This window comes from Pipra filicauda, unplaced genomic scaffold (assembly GCF_003945595.2).
Source record: "Pipra filicauda isolate LSUMZ 115617 unplaced genomic scaffold, ASM394559v2 scaffold191_size1418713_pilon, whole genome shotgun sequence".
Lineage (NCBI taxonomy): Eukaryota > Metazoa > Chordata > Aves > Passeriformes > Pipridae > Pipra > Pipra filicauda.
This window is the reverse complement of record NW_024104300.1, coordinates 1,249,425-1,268,521: the sequence shown is the minus strand read 5'-3', so window position 1 is coordinate 1,268,521 and position 19,097 is coordinate 1,249,425. Positions and strand designations below refer to the sequence as shown.

Sequence of the window (19,097 nt, the reverse complement as noted above, 5' to 3'; positions counted from 1 at the left end):
ACAAAGTGAATACCCTCTAAATATTGCTGAGGTGACGCTAAGGACAAATGTGATTCATCTGCTTGAAAGAAAGAATTTTTTTAGGATGAAGAAACTAACTAAAGATATAAAAAAATCTATTAATTGTGACCCTCCTTAAAAGCAAAAATTTGCGCACCTCTTGTATAATACTGTGCACTTGTAGTACTTCCCAGACAAAAATAAGACAGGGAGTTACTGGAGAAGCAATGGTAATAAAAAAAATGAGTCAGGCAATAATTTTTATGATAGCATGGATAGACTCAAATCTCATTCAGCTTATCATAAAGAAATTCATTGGGGCTAAGAAAAGAAAAATAAATAAATGCAGAGTTACTGTCTCAGTTACACAGTGGTCTTACCAGCAAAGTAACATCTACAACAATTAAGCACGATACCTTCCACAACAGTTGAGGCCATTTCAATATTTTCACTTTGTATTTTTTTTCCAAATCTCAACCCACTCTTTTGCATACAAAATATTTACCCCCACACGCACTGGGACAAAATTTGATAATAAAAAACTGAATTAGTAAAAACTTACTGCAGTATTTCAATTTGTCTTTCCAGATTATCTCTGTCTTCAGTATATTCTCGGATAATTTCTAGGTCTCTAGAAAAGAAAAAAACAAACACCAAGTTTAAATAAACTTACACCTTACAGGATATCCTTTTCTTTTATTTTTATAATACTGCTTTTGGTAGAGTTTACATTTATGCTGACACATGCTGAAAGCAGTTTTATGCAAAGTAAGATCACTTGGTGACTGCATTAATCTCTGCCGTTATAACTCAACAAAGACTGAAAAATAAAAGAAGTACAAAATAATCATATGGATTTCTTCCTTTCCCCGAAATATAATTTGTGTTATCTGAAGACAAGTACTCAATGAAACTGTCACTTACACTCCTTTAAATCAGTAACTAGAAGCACCTTTCACTCACTTCAGAAAAAATGCTTGAGATTGATGTGGAAGGCTTCCAAAACTATTCTCCCTAATATTCAAACAGATATTAATCTGAGTGCATGCCACAGAGAAAAAAAACTGGCTGATGCTGCACTCTTATTTCATTCCTAACTAAAGTCCCACTAAAATCAACAGACATTCTTGCAAAATTATGAGAGTTTGCATCATATCCAGAACTTGCTGTTTCAGATATAAGAACAGTAGTGATGGTATGGTGTCAAACATGTACCTGTCCTTTATGGCAAATTTAGAAAAAAAAAACTGCATACATAATAACTACATCAGAGAGCAGATTTTTTTCCCCTGGTGAAAATTATCATGTAACAGTAACTTACCTCTCAGTGTTCAAAGACTGATCTGCATACTCGCTTTTCAAGCTATCTAATTCACTCTGTAGAAAAGCTATATTTGTCTGTGCTTCTAAAAGATCTTTCTTAAGTTTCTGATTTTCCTTTAAAAAAGGAAGATATTAGATGTTAGATGTCATAGTCACTTCTACAAAATGTTCACAAATTATAATGGTAGAATAAACATCATCAAAATTACATAAAAATGAAACACTAAAATCTTGGCATAGAGAGGGAAAGAAAATGAAGGAACACCAAATCAACAGAGAAGTCAGTAAACTAACATGCAAAAACCTTTGCATTTTTATTTTTCTTTTCAGTTACACAAAAAGGGGACTATGTAGCCTCAAGCCATTTCTAAATGTTATATATAGAATGTGCATGCATTTATACAGAACAGGTACTCTTCCAACTTGAAGAATCTCATAGATTTATCAATAACTTTAAAAGTTTACTTTGTAGTTTACCAGTATTAAATGCAAAAACACTACAAAAACCAACAACAAAACAAAACCAAAAACAACAACAACAAAAAAAAACACATAAAATTTTGCACTGCAGACTAAAACAGAGGTTAGATTAATATGTTAATGATAATAATCTCTTACCAGGAACATATCATGCATTCTTTTTTTCAGTTCACCCACATCTTCCTTGTGATTTACATTTTTGGATTGCTCCTCCAGCTAGACAGATAAAAAAATGCAAAATTAATGTATTTGATTGTTCTGATTCAAAGTACACAAAAGCTAATGGAAATCACATTAAGTAACCCCTGAAAGGTTTTACAGCTACTTAAGTTTTTAAAAGTTAGAGTTTTGCCATCTGTGCTGGTAGGTAGCATTACTCCAATAATCACTGGCTTTCCAAAAAATTTTTAGATCAATAATTAAAAAACGTTTAATGAGCATTTTGCTCACCTACTCTTTAGGTATAAAATATGCATAACTAGTGACACCAGTCAACTATTGAGAAGATAGGTTTCAAAGGTTTATTCCCACTAAGTTAAAAAAAATTATAAAAAATTATTACTACCTCAGCTGTGTAGTATTTGTACTACAACCTCTCATGTTTCTTGTGAGAAATTTCTATTTCTATAAATGCTATTTCAAGTTCAATTCAATATAAAGAATAAAAAATGTATCCATATTAGTTGCTATGATTCTGCTAAAATTTACAGCAAAAACTAATGTTAAAATTAAGCCCAGATTACAAAATATCCAAAAACAATCTCATATCTGAGATTTCAGTTTGCCTTACTACTAGGTATCAAATTAAAAGATCAGATTGGAGTTGGGTTCTAAAAGGCACTATATTACTGTAAATTACTATATTTGGGTTGCCAATTTCATTTAAATCTATAAATACTTAGAGGCAATATGTTGGATTATTTCTACCAAATACAAGACTAGATAACTGCAATGTTAACAACTTGATGGACACTTTATGGACCTAGAAAATTTTTCAACAACAGAATTTGGATAACAGTTGCTCTTTTTCCTAAGTATTTCAACGAATTACTGAAAATTATCAGCAGTTGCCATTTACTAATACACATTAGATTACAAACCTATAATTATGATTATCCATCTTGAGGAAAGCACTTCAAGGTCAAAATCTTTTAAAACACTTCAAAAACTCACTAGACTTCAACTCACTCACCTTTTTAAGCTTTTTTATTGTCACCTGAAGATCCCCAACTTCAGTATCATACTGACGCTTCAGCTCATTTAGTGCTTCTTCAGCTTTTCGCTTCTCCTGCAATATTTTCAATTTCATTAGAAGTTGAGATAGGTTTCAAAGGTTTATTAAAAAATTCATTCATCATTTTGGAAACCACTCTTAAATTAATGTGTGCAATTTTGTCTTTCCATTGTGTCAACCTGTCCCTTCCTTAGGATCCACAGATTCTGATTCTGTAATTGCAATCCACTTATACAACACTCATAGAAATAAAATGGTAAGGTGGAAGCAAAGATATGAGTCAATTCAATGTTACTTATGTCTCTTGTGCTTAACATTTTCAATGTCTTAGGAAAGAATAAATAAAGACTGACCTGAAAAAAGTGATCAAATTTTATTTGTACATACATGTAAGTGTGTAGTGTATATATAGATGAACACATACACACCCATGCACAAATCGGGTCATTATGTTCTTTTTTCAAACCAGTCTTCTATGGCTCAGCATACAATGTGCTACTAATAACATTACCATGCTACCATCACTTAGTTTTTTATTTTGGTTTTTCTCTTACATTTCTTTGCTCGCAAGTGTTGGAATGTCACGGGGCCATGTCAGTAAAAGGTAAGCAGATGACAGTATCTTTAGTTTCATATGGTACTCAATCTGAATATCAGTATCTGAATACGGTACTCAGTCTGAATATCAAACCAAGTACACTATTCTGAGTTTTATTTTAATCAAGACAGAGAGCTTTTGAAGAGAGGCTACATCAGCCACAATGAGAAGAATGAGTGTGGCGTGCTATAAATTAATATGTGTTTGACTCACTTCAGTCACTCCCCAGGGACTTCAGTGCAGTTTCACAACACAAGAAATCAGAATGTAGCAGTGACTAGTGGTGCCAATGAGACAGGCTGAGTTTTCACATGGAAAAGACACACATGGACTTTGCTCAGAATTCAGTGCTTTCCTGTAGATGATGTTGAAATCTATGTGTTAAAACAGTAATCAAAGTAATCAGTTTAAGCTGGATTCCCCTACTGTTGGCAACTATATAGGACTTCTCAGTATTGTTTGGTAAATATTTGTTTCCCTTGAAGCAACAAAATACAGGACAGGTTCTGCAGAGGCAGGTGTCACGGTAGCATGAGTAAGATCACTCTGACAAACAATAGCCTTGAATACAGGCATTAAGATTAATGGCTTAGCACAGTCCTACAAAGTAAATAACTTAACATTTACTCTCAGGGCGTTTTACTAGGTGGAGTATGTGGAGCTACAAGGGAACACTGAGGAGTGAAAACGAAAAAAGCGCTGTGAGAAACAACAGCTCATCTTTCCTACCTAGAGGTAGATGTGAACAGTGAAGATGACACCTGCAACTTGGTGTCAATTCGAGGACTTTTTAGAAGGAAAATACAGACTAGAAGTGGGTAATACACAGAAGATGTACATTACTGTAGATGTTCTCAGAGTGAGCAAATGCACACATCCCAGTCATCCTTTTAAAGCAGTGAAAAAGTCCTCAGGGCTCTTTTCTGGAATTTATCATTTTTTGAGAAACAGTAATTTTCCAGAGAAAATTTATTTGTTTTCTAAACATAACTGCTTAGTCTCTCTGGAAATGAATATTTATCTTTACTGAGAGATGCATTACCAGTAGTGAAACATATTACAACACACTTTTTTTGCAGTGGTGATATCTTTATTAACATTTTTATGCCATTATATTTTGTTTCTAGGAAAACAGTTGACTTTTATGGTTTGGCAGGAGTGTTTTCTCTTGTATAGAAAAATACACTATTTGAAGCGAATCTATCAGAACACCATTTACCCTCACAGACCAACTAATGTGAACTACTTCAAATCAACAAGTTGTCAGAAAGCACTTTGTTGCTTCTAATTCTGGAAATGCTCTGGTGAAAGAACCCATAGCAAACATATACAGACATTCAGTATATTGTGTGTCCTACCGAGCAATAATTATGCCCATAGTATATGTTTTAATTAATGCATATCTTATGTCGACATTAGAACACTTTCACGAACTGTTACTCTTATGCATATTATAAAGTTAGGCTTATTTTATATTAATTTAGTAAAACAAAGCAGATAACTGGTTTTGCTGCTTTGAATTACACAGTCACATGTGACTCTAATATATCTTTCAGTGGGTAATGACAAGAGGATTTTTGTACTTTTCCATCAAGACTGCCAGTTGGTTGAAACAGCTAAAACTCAAGCACATCAAAACAGATTTTCCCATCAATTTTGGGAGGTGCAGGCCCTCACACACTGTTATCACAATTACCCTCTCTTAAGTCCACAACTCTATAAAATGTAGTTGCAGGACGAAAATAGAGGAAAGAAAGATCATTACTCCAGGCTGATACACAAATTAGGACTAAATGATCTAAATGATCTAAATTCTACATAATTTCGTCTACTAGTTTCCGCTCCTTTATGGTGAAAGATCATTTTCTCCGATCTGTTTGCAATACTGGTCTCAGAAAGAAACTCCCCTTGGTCAGCATATCCTCACAAAAGAGAAAGACATTTTTCTTCTTGGTTTTCATCACATCTGAGCAGACATTCCTCTTTGGGAAAGCATTAAGAGCATTCATTTTTATCTTATGCATAGCTTCTTTTCATCTAGGCCCTGCTTTCAGCAGCTTTGAGTCAGCCCATCAGGATCAAAACCATACCCGGCCATCAATTCTGCTTAAGACCACTGAGAGTTTGGTAATTATGAAATTCTGTAAATATAAATTACTCACTTCCTTTTTAACTTTATGCTCTGCAGCTTGTATCCGCTGTTCCATCTCTTCCTCTAGCTCACTTAGCTGAACTGCTGCTTTCTCCTGAGCTCTAAAATTTAAAAAAAAATAAAAAAAATAAATTAAAAAAAAATATTCTCTTAGCAATTGCCCTTTGGTTTGACAGAAATACTGTGTGAAACACACCTCTTTACCTCAACTGAAACAAATTAGACAGTCATACATGGAAACACTTTAACATTGCCCAGACCTTGAAACTGATGTGTCTGGGAACCAAAATCCCACATTATTTTGAAGAGACTGGCCAATTAGATTTTAAATAGTAGCTGACAGATGATGATTAGCCTGAAATACATCATATCTGCATTTTTTAAAATTAAGTTACAAAAATAAAAGGCCCCTCAGGTTATCCTATGAAGAGACTTCAAAAGGGTAACTGCAGCAACGTGCATCACCCACACACACAAGATCTCTGTTCCGAGTTAATCTGTTCGGTTGTGTCAGTAATTATGTGAGACTGTAAATGCCAAGTAGTTAAAATAGGAAAATACGCTCCTTGAAGCTCAAGAAGCAAAAATATTGTTTCTAAAATGAAAGCATAATGGACATGCATCATAAAACTCAAAGTTGTGGCCAAGGCCTGTAACAAACGTGGATAGAGCCTTCCAAAATCTTCATTCGCGAAGCCTAGTCATGATGTGGCCAAGGAGGAGGAGTCAAAATGTTTTAAGACATTTAACATAACAATAGAGTCTACAAAAATTTGGTCCAGAACTTATCCAAAGTATGAACATGGAACCCTTTGCAAGCTGCTATATGTGTTTATGCACAAGTGCATGCATGGCTTATTTTGGCATTAACTCTCAGTAGTTTAAGCTAACAAAGCATGATAGACAAAAAAAAGAAGCTACAGAACTGAACTAGAAACACAACTCACTATACCTTTTTACTGCTATGGCCAAAGTTTCCATCTCTGTGCTTTGAAGTTTGATCTCTCGGATGAAGTTCTTAATTACACGCTCATATGACTGGATTAATCTTGGTTCCGCTATGTGTATGTTCTGATACAGAACACTGACCTGCTCTTGTCTGAAAATGAGAGAAACCATGTTAATGTACTTACTTGGAAAAATGTTCTACAACAGGTTTGAAAAATTTACTGCAAATCAAGATGGAAAACCTCTTTGCCTAGTTTTAAAATTTAGCAAGCTAGATAAGGACTTTGAACAGTCAGCACAGTATGTCTCAATTCTTCTATGTTACATTTACTGTTTCCACTTCTCTACTTTCATATAGCTACTGCAAAAAAAAAATAAATTCGTAGTTGGAGAATTGCTAACATGTGACACATTTCATAACTTCCTAGCACTTCAGTAGTTATCCTTCAGAGCTGTAAACTGCTCACCAAAACAGGCAATAAACTATTCCAGAATAGTTTCAAATTTTAGACGGAAGCAGACACAGTTCATATCCAGAAATAGCTGCTGAAGAATGTCATTCGTTCAAAGAGTGTAAATATAGACAGTCTTTTAAATGAGTTTAACGTAAAATAGAAATAGCACTAGCCACAGTGAAATGGACAGTTTATCAGCCTTGCAAGGTAGATAAATTCAGCACAGTCTAAAACATAAAAATTTAGTCATCATACAAGATTTTTAGAAATATGAAATACAAACATGATACAAGCATCTCTGTTCTGCAATTTTCTATGTTCCTTTAAATTTCACCAAAAATATGCTTACTAGTAACATTGTTTCTTAGAAAGCAGGCAAACAGTAGGAAAATTACTTGTTACTTGACCCTAACATAAAAGATCTGTTACTTAAGCAAATGTTTTCGTGACTGTCGTGCAAATCAGGTCACTGACACGACTGGAACTTCAAGGACCTATATAACTATATATAACATATATAACATGCACAATGTCAATACCAGATATTTCCTACCATAGAAATTATTAATGAAGTAGCAAAATTGAAGATTCAGTGTCTTACATTGAGGGGGGAAACAATTAGACTGTGCTTACTGTACTTTGTGCCAAGAATAGAATACATTTGCAGTAGAATAGTGCAATGTATTTCCACAACTTTCATTCTCTTAACAACAATGTCACACCCACAGCCACTCCCTCTTCCAGCTTCTTCTGAACACTGTCAAGAGTATGCAGGGGATGCCACAAAGAAGGCCAATGCTCACTTGGAATATTAAGGACAAGAAGAGCTTCTACAAGTACATCATCAGCAAAAGGAAAATTAGGGGAAATCTGGGGCTACTGCTGAATCAGATGAGTGCATTCTGGTAATGCAAGACACAGGGAAGGCAGAATTACTGAATGCCGTGTTTGCCTCAGTTCTTACTGCTGAGGCCAGCCCACAGGAATCCAGACCTTGGAGGTAAGAAAAGGCCGGAGAAAGGAAGAATTCCCTTTGGTCACAGAGGGTTGAGTTAGAGATGGTCTAGGCAGATGGATGCACCCACCAGCGCTGATGCAGCTGATAAGTGTTGTTGCTAAGCCAACCTCCATCATCCTTTAAAAATCACATAGAACAGGAGAGGCCTGATAACTGGTGGAAAGCCAGTGTTACTCCCATCTTCAAAAGGGGCCAGAAGGAGGACCGGGGAAACTATAGCCCATCAGCCTTCACCTCAGTCCCTGGAAAGGTCATGGAACAGATCCTCCCAGAGGTCATCAACAACCATGTTGAAGGAAAGAAGAAGTCAGCATGGATTCAACAAGGGGAAATGCTGCTTGATCAACCTGATAGACTTCTGTGATGGCACGGCAGGTCAACAAGCATAAAGCAGCGGATGTTGTCTACCTTGACTTCAGCAAGGCTGTTGACACTGTCTCCCACAACTTCCTCATAGGTAAGCTCAGGACATGGGTTAAATGAATAGACAGTGAGGTGGATCAAGAACGGCAGAGCTTAGAGATTGTGATCAGAGGAGTAGAATCCAGTTGGAGGCCTGCAGTCAGTGGTGTTCCCCAAGGATCAGTACTGTTTTGAGTCTTGTTCAACTTGTTTATCAACAACCTGGATGAATGGATGGAATGTAGCCTGAGCAAGTTTGCTGACAATATGAAACTGGGGGGAGTGGCTGATACACCCGAAGGCTGTGCTGCCATTCAGTGGGACCTTGAGAGGCTGGAGAGTTGGGCAGAGAGAAACCTAATGAGGTTCAACAGGGCAAGTATAGGGTCCTGCACCTGGGGAAGAATAACCCCAAGTACCAGAACAGGCTGACCTACTGGAGAGCAGCTCTGAGGAGAAGGACCTGTTAATCTTGGTGGATGACAGGTTGACCATAAGCCAGGAGTGAGCCCTTGCAGCCAGGAGGGTCAATGGTATCCTGGGGTGCATCAGGAAGAGTGTGGCCAGCAGGTCGTGGGAGGTGATCCTGCCCCTCTACTCAGCCCTAGTGAAGCCATATCTGGTGTATTGTGTTCGGTTCTGGGCTCCTCACTACAAGAAAGACAAGGAGCTACTGGAGAGGGTCCAGCAGAAGGCCACAAAGATGATCAGGGTTCTGGAGCATCTCTCTTATGAGGAGAGACTGCAGAAGTTGGGCCTGTTTAGTCTAGAGAAGACTGAGAGGGGATCTCATCAATACCTACAAGTATCTCAAAGGCAGGTGCCAAGAGGATGGTGCCAGATTCTTTTCAGCAGTGCCCAGTGACAGGATGAGGAGTAATGGCCATAAACTAGAAAACAAGTTTCACCTCCATGAGAAAAGACTTCTTTGTGTTGAGAGTGGCAGAGCACCGCAACAGGCAGCCCATGGAGCTTGTGGAGTCTCCCTCTGTGGAGACATTCAAAATCCATGTGGACATGTAACCTGCTGTAGATGGGGCTGCCTTGGCAGGGGGTTGTACTAGATGATCTCCAGAGGTCCCTTCCAATCCTAACGATTCTGTGATTCTTTTCAAAGTATATGCAAATATACATTCCCAAATTGAAGCTAGAAATCAGTATATCGATGCTGCTGAGCCTCTGCCTTACATCTAAATCTGCTTTAAGACAAAGTACTCAGAAGCACAAAGGAGTTACTGAAAGATTTTATTTTCCCCTCTGGGATTAAAAAGAAAACTTTTATATTTCACATTCCTTCTTATTCCAGTGACTAGCTATCACCCAGATGGATTCAAAATATGTCAGTGACCCAGTTTTAGGAAGTACTTAGGCTTAAGAAGCCAAAGAATGACCTGTACAACTTAAACCGTGCTGACCATGCTGGCTCCTCGAAAGGGAGGTTCGACCACAGTTGGTCACTGAAACTCTCAGTGACACTTAAGTGAGTGTTTCTATGGCAGACAAAATTGATGGGACTTTAGTTAATCACTTATGCCTTCAGGAAGAAGTAACACACTTACATGAACTGGGAAGACTGTTATTGATATAGTCACTCCAACTATCCATGATGAATTAGCAGCAAGCACACTGTTAAAATGTTTTATAGACATGCAGGATTTCAGAAGGATGCAGCTATGTACACACTGTCTCAACATGCAGTAAGTATTTGATGTTTACTTGTTTCAAATTGCCATTTTCAATCACTCTTCTGTTTTCATATGCTTTGGTGAATACCAGTGACACCACTGCAGCAGGACAGATTAGCTGCAATTAATATTGCCCAATTTGTTTGTTTGCCCCAGGTTCTCCTTAAACACATGCTATTTGTTTCTGTAAATTCATCAGTTCTTCAAAATTAGTTATCAAAGAAGATTTTACAAATGGATTTCACCAAGTTGACTTGAACTCTAAACAGTCTGTCTTTTTGCTGGACAAAAAGGTAATTAGAATGCTCTTACTTCAGTTTCAGGGAAATTAATCTAAAATGCTTGAGTCTGTCCTTCAAAACTGGTCTTCCCTGAAATCCTAAAATCACTTTTCAGCGTATTTAGCTGTATCTCTTTAAGCTCCACACTAAAAAAACTGTAGACATTCACAAATACTAATGCATAGAAAGAGCACTTTTTAATACACAGCATGAAAGACTGTCACTTTGTTCATCTGGCACTATGGTTACACTACCAACCATGCATGCCTTTCTGCTGCTTCTGCAAAGTACAGATACAATACATTAGTACCCCCAATAAGTATAGCATTCTGGCCAAGTACTGCTCTGGCAGTACTGAAGTACTTCATTCCAAAGGTTTTATAAAATAAACTGTCTGTAAAATTAGTACTTAGTAACTGTAATTAGTCAGTATTTGCCCAACTTCACATGAGTTAACTTAAGCAAAGTTACTGTATTTACATGGTTTCAGAGAGTTCCTGAGAGAACTACATAAAGAAAATAAAACTGGTCTGATTATAAAGCAATTTGTAACATGGTAGATTTAAAGAAGCACAGTAGAATACAGGGGGAGCAGCAGAAAAGGCAAAAAAAAACCCCACATCAAAACCCCCACAACACTGGTCTTAAGAGATATCAGATATTTAGATTATATTAAGTGTCATAATTTCATTTAACCCCCCACAGCTATATGAATCCTTATTAATTCATAGAATTATTTTTGGTTTGCTGATCATACAGTGACCATTTGCCTAATGATCCACACTCCAAATGTCGCTCAGAGGGAGTTGATGGAATTTTTCAAATAACAACTCTACATGTGCTCGGTACCTTACATGTGCCCCCTATGTATTCAGCAGAGGGTATGCCATGCTACATGGGCCTCCCTTAGTCTGACCCTAAGGGCAGTATTTGGTTTTAGAACACTATTCTAATGACCTCTTCCTAGTGTAGGTCAGCTTGTAAAATTTCTCTTATCACTTGTAGCAGCTCTGTTGTGGTATGGACATGAAGAGGTGCAGTATAAGGTGGTATGAGCCAGGAATGTCTGAGCTGGGTGTTCGGTGGAAAAGAAAGATCAAGCATTATGCATCTGATGATTGTCCTCACTCTGGAGACCAATCGCCTGTGTGTGCCACCAAGAGATGGAGAAGTACCTTTTTCTAAAAAGCAGACACATTGCATATGCCACTATGCATCAGCAACCAGAAAAGAACAACCATATCTGTTACAGAATGGATAGGATCTGATTTTGTCACAGTTGAGTACCTAACATCTTCTAGATTGAATGCCTTGAGGAAAAACAGATTACACAAAATTTTAACATAGTTTAAAATTCAAGGTATTTGTCAACTTGAAGTGCTATGGGTTTTTTTAATACTGCCTTCTCTTTTTCTGTATCTGCCCCTTCAGATACAGGCTGCATTAAAAGAAGAGAAATAAATCTGCAACCCCCAGATGAGAGAGCTCAGCCAAGGTCTGTTTCCCAGAGAAAGGATTTTTAATGTTTCCAAGGCACAAATGATGTTCCCTTCTGAAAACAGAGGAGTCATTTAGAGCCAGTGGAATAGGAGTGGAAAAGATTGTGGGACAGGCAGGGAAGGATGAAGTCTGTGGAAAAGGAGAATGCCTCAAACAACACTTATGGCAAATGGTCGTATGACATTAAAATACCAGGAAAATGAATGCTACAGTGCTTAAGTTAGTTAGCACAGTTGCTGTTCTGATTAAAGCAAAAAGCAGAAGAGCAGTAAAACTTCAGCTAGCTCAGAAAGTCTTCTGGCTCACAGAAAGGCTTCCATCACATTTTCAACAGAGCATATCTTTCAAACCCCTATCGCAAGACGTATTAAAAGACAGGACAACATTCTTACAGCAGAGACCCCCTCTGTGATAAGGGAGGACCCAACATTTGTTTTTCCTCTGAATTTGCCTTTATCCTCTCTCCAGGGAACATGCTTCAATTTCCAAGGAAATCCCTCCAGTTCTGATATCATCATCTCATGGAAGTAAACACTTATTGCTGACAAGAGTTAGTACTGTGTTTTATATTGACTTTGGCAAAAATGCATCTTGGCTCGTGACAGCAAGAGCATGACATGTTTTGGATGGTTTTTTTATGCAGCAGAGCTCCTCTTCTTTGCTCAAGTACATAAGTATTTCCCATGAGCATCACCTGTCTTCACAGTTTAAACAGCTTGTGTTAAGAAGAGCATGCTTTTCTCACTTTATCACATTCCCCAGATCCACATTTTCTATACAGCTTCAGATGACATGACTCTGGGGCATACTGTTATCATAATCACATTAAGTACATTGGAACTGTATGAAGCATAAAATCTCAGTCTGGCAGCACTGAAATCAGAGCCTGATGAACAGTCAGCTTGGCCAAAATAACAAGACATACAAATAAAACGGACCCCAAGACTAAAAAGCAAAGCAATGAAGTATGAGGACTCTCAGAAGTAGACTTTAACTCAAGACAGGGATAAAAACTTTCTGCTCCAGATTCATCCACCCCCTCATGCTCAAATTAGTTTAGTTCATTTTCCAATAAAATTACCCAATTTGCCAAATATCTCACAAAAATTGCCCTAGAAGGCTTAAAGCCTTTGTTGACAGTCCCAAATCTTCATTCTTTCTGATGGAAGGTCTCTGACATTAAATTTAAAAATCTGTTTTCCAGAAGTTTTTTGCCTGTAATTTATAGACAGAAATAAGTGTCATAGCATTCATTAGTACAGGTTTTATCTTGGAAGTGTCAGTGGATGTTGGATCATTCTTTCCTCAAGCTGAGGAATGGAAAAGGATAGCCATCAGGAGACTTTCCCCCACGCTTACAGGAGCACGTCTATCAGGAGCACAGAGGGAACCTTTAAGTCTTACTACTGAAATTCAATTAGATCTGAGATTGGCCACAAAAAAGAATGCAACACCCAATAACATGGTCAAGGGCTAAATCCCTCCAGTACGGGTAGTGCAGTGGAGCACTCCCTGTCTGGAACACCAAATAGGTACACTTCTGAACTTTTTTTGTCTACTCCTGTACCATTGCAAATACTTCTTAGAGGAATAAACTAATGAATATGGCTGAGTTCTCAATAAAACAGATCTCCAGTGGCAATTCACTACATACACATATAAGCCAAAGGCATTGCATTCTTTTATGTTTAATTATTCATTATTCCAGACTAAATGTAATCATACAGAAAGCTAACCGCATTTTTAAATGAAATGAATGCCAAAAAAAAAAAACTAAAAAAACAATGTAAGTGCAATTCCACTAAAATCCGACTTCACATATTAGGTCAACAGCCTGGAAAGACTTCGTACTTTTTTTGTCCTAGTGGCACAATTTCCCACCAAGCACAGGTAAAGACTAAGGCAAACAATATTTTGACTCACAGTAACCACCTTACCAAGAAATCCAACTGAATTTGGTCCAAAAAATCTGTTCAGATGGGGAGGAAAGGAGCAAGGCTGAAAAGAAACTCTTTAACATTACTCTTCCAATACAGCCACATACAACCAATATAACCACAACTCCAGCACAGACTTGAATGTTTTACAGTATAATCTAACAGAACTGTGTAACTGATACATCAAACTGCAGAGAGGTATAATCCATCCCATAACAAAACTAAGTTTTTAAAAAAGTAACTAAATTCAAAATACGCTTATTGTAATGTATGCTTATTTTAGTACCTGGCACAAGGCAGGAAGTACCTGGTAGTAAATCATGTTGCATCAAATGTCTGCTACTACACTGAAGACTGGATCTGCTACTGGGTTTCACACCTCATTATGGAGGCTTATTTACGGTTTTTGAAAGTTCAGTAGCAGAAAGTGAGGCTGAACCAGTTGCTGAAACAGTGACAGAACCTTTTGTATCACTGAAAAATTTCCCCTTGATTTCCACAGGTATTCAATCAAGCTGAAGAGTGACAAAGACCACAGGTGTTTACTGTGCGATTTTCTCCTACATCAATCCTGGGTTTATCTCACTATTTCCAACTACTGTGCCTAGTTTCTCTTTATATAAACTGTAACAGCATCAAAGCACATGTGCCAGTGTTTTGCTGGTCTGGGGCCAGAAGGCAGAGCATTTTGAGGGACTGAAACCCAAAATGATCACGATAAAAACCACATAATTGAGATAAAAAAATATGGACAACTAACTGCACTCATCTGGGTTTAAGGAGTTTCTTCTTTGTAATTACTTTCCTCACAGTTTTCACCACCAGTGTTACAACAAACATATGAAAAGTAACAAAGCATAAAGTAAGAACACCAACTGTCTTATAGCACTGAAGATGCAGTTATGTTCGGAGCTAGGTATAGTTTTCAATAAAAAAATAAAATAAAAAAAAACCCTTAAGTGACAAACAATTAAAATAAATAATTTAAATTAAAAGATAAATAACTTTTTGGTATTCCAGCTTGTACTTCACATGATTTTATTATATTCTGTTGCTTAAGATTCCTCAAATAATTTCAATATATTCATTACTCACATAAGTGGTCCTAATGATTTTAGTGGGGCTACTCACATGAAAAAACCCCTTACACGTATGTTTCAACAAAAAAGGTGCAGCCTGCCAATGGAAATAAGCTGAGCTGTAACACAAACCTGCTTCTTGCAATTCAGGAGAGGAAGGAGAAATAACAAGAAAACAAAGGGCACACTGTTCTTCAGCTAATGCTGGCACACACCTAATCAATACAGCCAACTATGAAGGATGTTCAAAGGTATTTATAAAGCTGAACATGAATAGGAAACATTTACATCAAATTACAGCCAACCTGATAGTATTTAACTATCAAAATTTAGTTAATTGCAGTTTTCTTGTAAAAGAATCGTAACATAAATTACATTAAACGAGTCATAATGAATTTAGCTTAAGTACGGGATGCATCTGCACAGTGGAGCCAACAAAACCTATTACCTTTCTCTCCTACTATCCTTTTAGACAATCAGCTAGACTACACTCAAACTGCTGCTGCAACACATGGTAACTAAGATATTGACATAGACTATTACCAAAATTAAATTGATGCTTTCACAAGTTACCACTGTTCATGAGTCACATTTTTTTTCACCTCCTATTGAGTTTCTGTCCGACTTAAGGTTAAGTTATTAACTGTTTCTGCAAACTTTCAAACAGCCTTTTGTTCTTGTTCTCTTTCTGTAGAAATCAAGTGTGTAGAAAGGAGGGCATTATGAACAAGTTAAGACAGACCTACGTAAGTTACTGATCTGTCTGAAATGGGGCAGTCCAATAAATCTAACCAGGGCTAGTCCAAAAAGAAAACTATTTATTCCAGTTGTGCACATGAGTAGCAGGTTCTGTAACTGAAAATTTCTCTGAAGAAACCTTTTATCTCATAATCCAAACACATTTTTAAATGTGGCTAGAACTAAATTATTAGGATAAGTAAGAATTTAAGGAGCAATATCTATACATAGATATATTCATATACATGCAGTTTTTTAACTAGCTGCCAAGTCCTTAAAAGCAGATTGTTTTCCATCATAAATTATAATTTTAAAATGAAGAAGAATCACTCTGTACTTTTCATGGCCAACATTTTCACATCAATTTTGAGCACCTCAGGTTTCAGGTAGATTACTGCAAGTCACCAAAATGTGCCTCTGTAGATAGGAACCAGCCTGGTACTGACATACCCGTGGTAACCGGGTTTAATCTCAAACCAAGTTACCATCAATTATCTTTATTTCCCTGACACCTAGGGCAAAGGCTCTCACGAATTTCAGTGAGCTCCTCAGACCGAGAGCCGTACGTATCAACACCGTTAACCTCGCGGCGAAATTGCTGGTGGCCAGTATTTACCACGAAAAGGCTGAAAGGGCTGCAAGACAGGTGCTGGGGCTGGTCGGGGAATAGCGCGGGGAGAATGTTCCTCCGGAGCCGGCAGAACTTTGCATCCCGTACGTTCCACCGGCCGGAGTTTCCCACGTGGGTAGCTGGCAGCGCAGCGGAGAGTAAGCAAGCGAGCAGATGCATGCTGGAAAAACAGCGCTGAAAACCACCGAGGCCAGGAAGCAGATGTGAGGAGGGCTCTACACACCTGCAGGCACAGGGGCGCAGGGGCCACGCTACAGGGCCATTTCCCAGCTGGGATTGCATCAGCACCGGCGGCAGGCTCCGCCAGGAGAGCCGTTTCTGTCCCGTGGGGCCGCTGTGCCGCCGCCAGCCTCAGCCCCGCGCCCCGCGCCGGGATCGGGGGTGGCACGGATCGGGCGGGCCTGGACCTTACCTGGGGATGTACCTCGCCTCGTCTCCGAGCCGCACCTCGAAGTCCTTCCAGGGCTGTTCCAGCCCCGCGGCGACCCACGCGGCCGTCTCCTCCCCCTCGCCCTCCTCGCCCGCAGGCTCGCCGCCGCCGGGCTGCCGCCGCGTGGCGCCGCGGAAGCCACGGGCGAACTCCGGGAAGGTGATGGCCCCGTCGCGGTCGCTGTCGAGGCGCTGGAAGATGGCCTCGGCCTCGGCCGGCCGCACCCGCAGCTCGGCGCACAGCGCCGCGAAGTCCTCCCGCTCGATGCGGCCCGAGCCGTTGGCGTCGCACGCCACGAACAGCGAGCGCAAGCGGGACAGTTCGTCCCCCGCCGCCTCGGGATCCATCGGCCGGCGCCGGGCGCGCGGATCCTCCGACCGCGACCGGCACTGGACAGGTCGGGACGGGCGAAGGCGGCGACCCGACCTGCGGCCCACTGGGGCGGGACAGGTCCTGCTCCGCCCCGGCGCCCCGCGGGGCCGGGCGCGCCAGGGAGGCGGGAAGCGGAACGCAGGTGGCGGCTCTCGGCCGGGATAGGTGCCTGGCAGTGCCGCAGAGGCCCGCGGAACGCCGGCCGGGACAAAGCTGGGCGACCCCGACCCGGCAGCCGGGAGATGCCGATCCCACTTTCCCCTTTGCCCTTGCACAGGTGACTGTTTACAGCATCGCGGGCTAAAACACACGTCTCACCTCTCTGCAGCACTCAAATATGAGTCCCGATACTCTGCGGTCACCATAGGGTGTTAAATCTCACTTCTGTTTTCCCACAGAATAAAAATACTCCTGATGTTCTTGAAGACCAAGAACCCAGGATGACACAAAGTTTCAACAGCTAAATTCTTGCTCACCACGAATAGTCATGGAGTTAAGCAGTGCAAGTATGTGCTCACCAGTAATTTAGAAATGTGCATTGTTAAAATACCAGCTTAAACTGAACATGCAAAAGCTGCATTCAAGTCAATAAACCAAAAGAGCTAGATTTTCAGTGCTCTGTGAAGAACTACCATCTGTCTTCCTTGACAGAAGTCAAGGTGCCTCCCTTGTTGAAGTCAGACTCAAAACTTAGACTCCATTTGAAGCAGTTAAATTTTAACAGATTTTTTGAAATTATTATTTCCCTACACTTATTCTTGTTTATGTCTATCTACAAATGTAAATTGTGCATACCAAAGTTGTGATAAACAGAATACAAATCCTACTGTCAAAACATTTTCTTTGTTTGACAAATCCTACATACATACTAAAGGAAGATTTTTAACTTGGACATCAAGCATTTATAAGGTAGGAATTAGAACATAAATTGGAACAATTATTACTTCATCATTATTGTACATGGCCTTGGGCATTATTTACAATGTCATGCATGCTATTCAGATTTTACACTGAAGACTGAATATACCTACTGTATAGTACCTGCATATACGAACTAAACTTCTCAACTAGTGATGGTTAAGAAAGTGAATGGATCCCTCTGTGCTTGCAATTACTTTCTTATTCATCTTCTTCTGTTTTACATTTGGATAGTTTAAGCAACTTAGCATAACCTGTGAGATTTACTTGGAGAGTAGACAAGAAGTAAAATACAATCATCTAGTAATAAGGAATATCTCACTGAAAACAGTTAATATTACACACAGATATCATACTTGCCACAACACCATGAAAACTAATTAATTAAAACTGCTTCAATTTCTCCCCCAACCAACACAAACTTTACTTGTTCTGCAAGCCACCATAATATGTCAAAGCATCACAATCCTGGTGCGACACTCTACCTCTCCCTTCTGTACCTGTACCTGTTCATGACCTCTTCATCTGCCTTCTAACAGGAAGGGAGGCACATTATGTGCAGGCAGATGAAGGGCAAGGTGAGAGGATGATGTGCACAGTGGAGTGGCTCTGGGAGGTCTCCAGCAGATGAGCCGTGGTAGTTGTTCTTCCTCCCCACTGCTTCCCTTCTCTGCCTTTCTCATACTATGTCTTCATTTGCACTTTTTGTTAACTTGGTGGCATTTTCTTTGCTTCAATGCATCAAACTATGCTTTGATGGCGTTAAAAAAGCTGTTTATTTAGTTATATCCAGGCATGTACCTTGTGTGAAGCTCATAGGATAGGTGCGCATATTAAATGCCAAGTCTAGGCAGATTACAAAACATATCTACATACTCTCATTCACTGCTGAATATTTTAATACTGCTGAAGATGA

General features: G+C 39.2%; 1 protein-coding gene across 9 annotated transcripts in view; it reads right to left on the bottom strand.

The window, feature by feature from the left end:
* The window catches only part of RASEF (RAS and EF-hand domain containing), a 54,774-nt gene extending 37,458 nt beyond the window's left edge, over positions 1–17,316 (bottom strand). For 7 of the 9 annotated variants that reach the window (XR_005563170.1, XR_005563168.1, XR_003540838.2 and 4 more), the window contains exons 1-7: positions 16,874–17,316; positions 6,740–6,886; positions 5,798–5,888; positions 2,996–3,091; positions 1,942–2,019; positions 1,322–1,437; positions 563–631 (exon numbers count right to left, since the gene is read on the bottom strand). Coding sequence is in view for 5 of the 9 variants with exons in the window: in XM_027721549.2 (XP_027577350.1) it covers positions 563–631; positions 1,322–1,437; positions 1,942–2,019; positions 2,996–3,091; positions 5,798–5,888; positions 6,740–6,886; positions 16,874–17,238 (962 nt within the window). In the remaining 4 variants the exon portion in view is untranslated. The remainder of the gene's footprint in view (positions 1–562; positions 632–1,321; positions 1,438–1,941; positions 2,020–2,995; positions 3,092–5,797; positions 5,889–6,739; positions 6,887–16,873) is intronic. The other 2 variants (XM_027721545.2, XM_027721547.2) reach the window with 2 other exon arrangements.
* Positions 17,317–19,097: the final 1,781 nt, after the last annotated feature.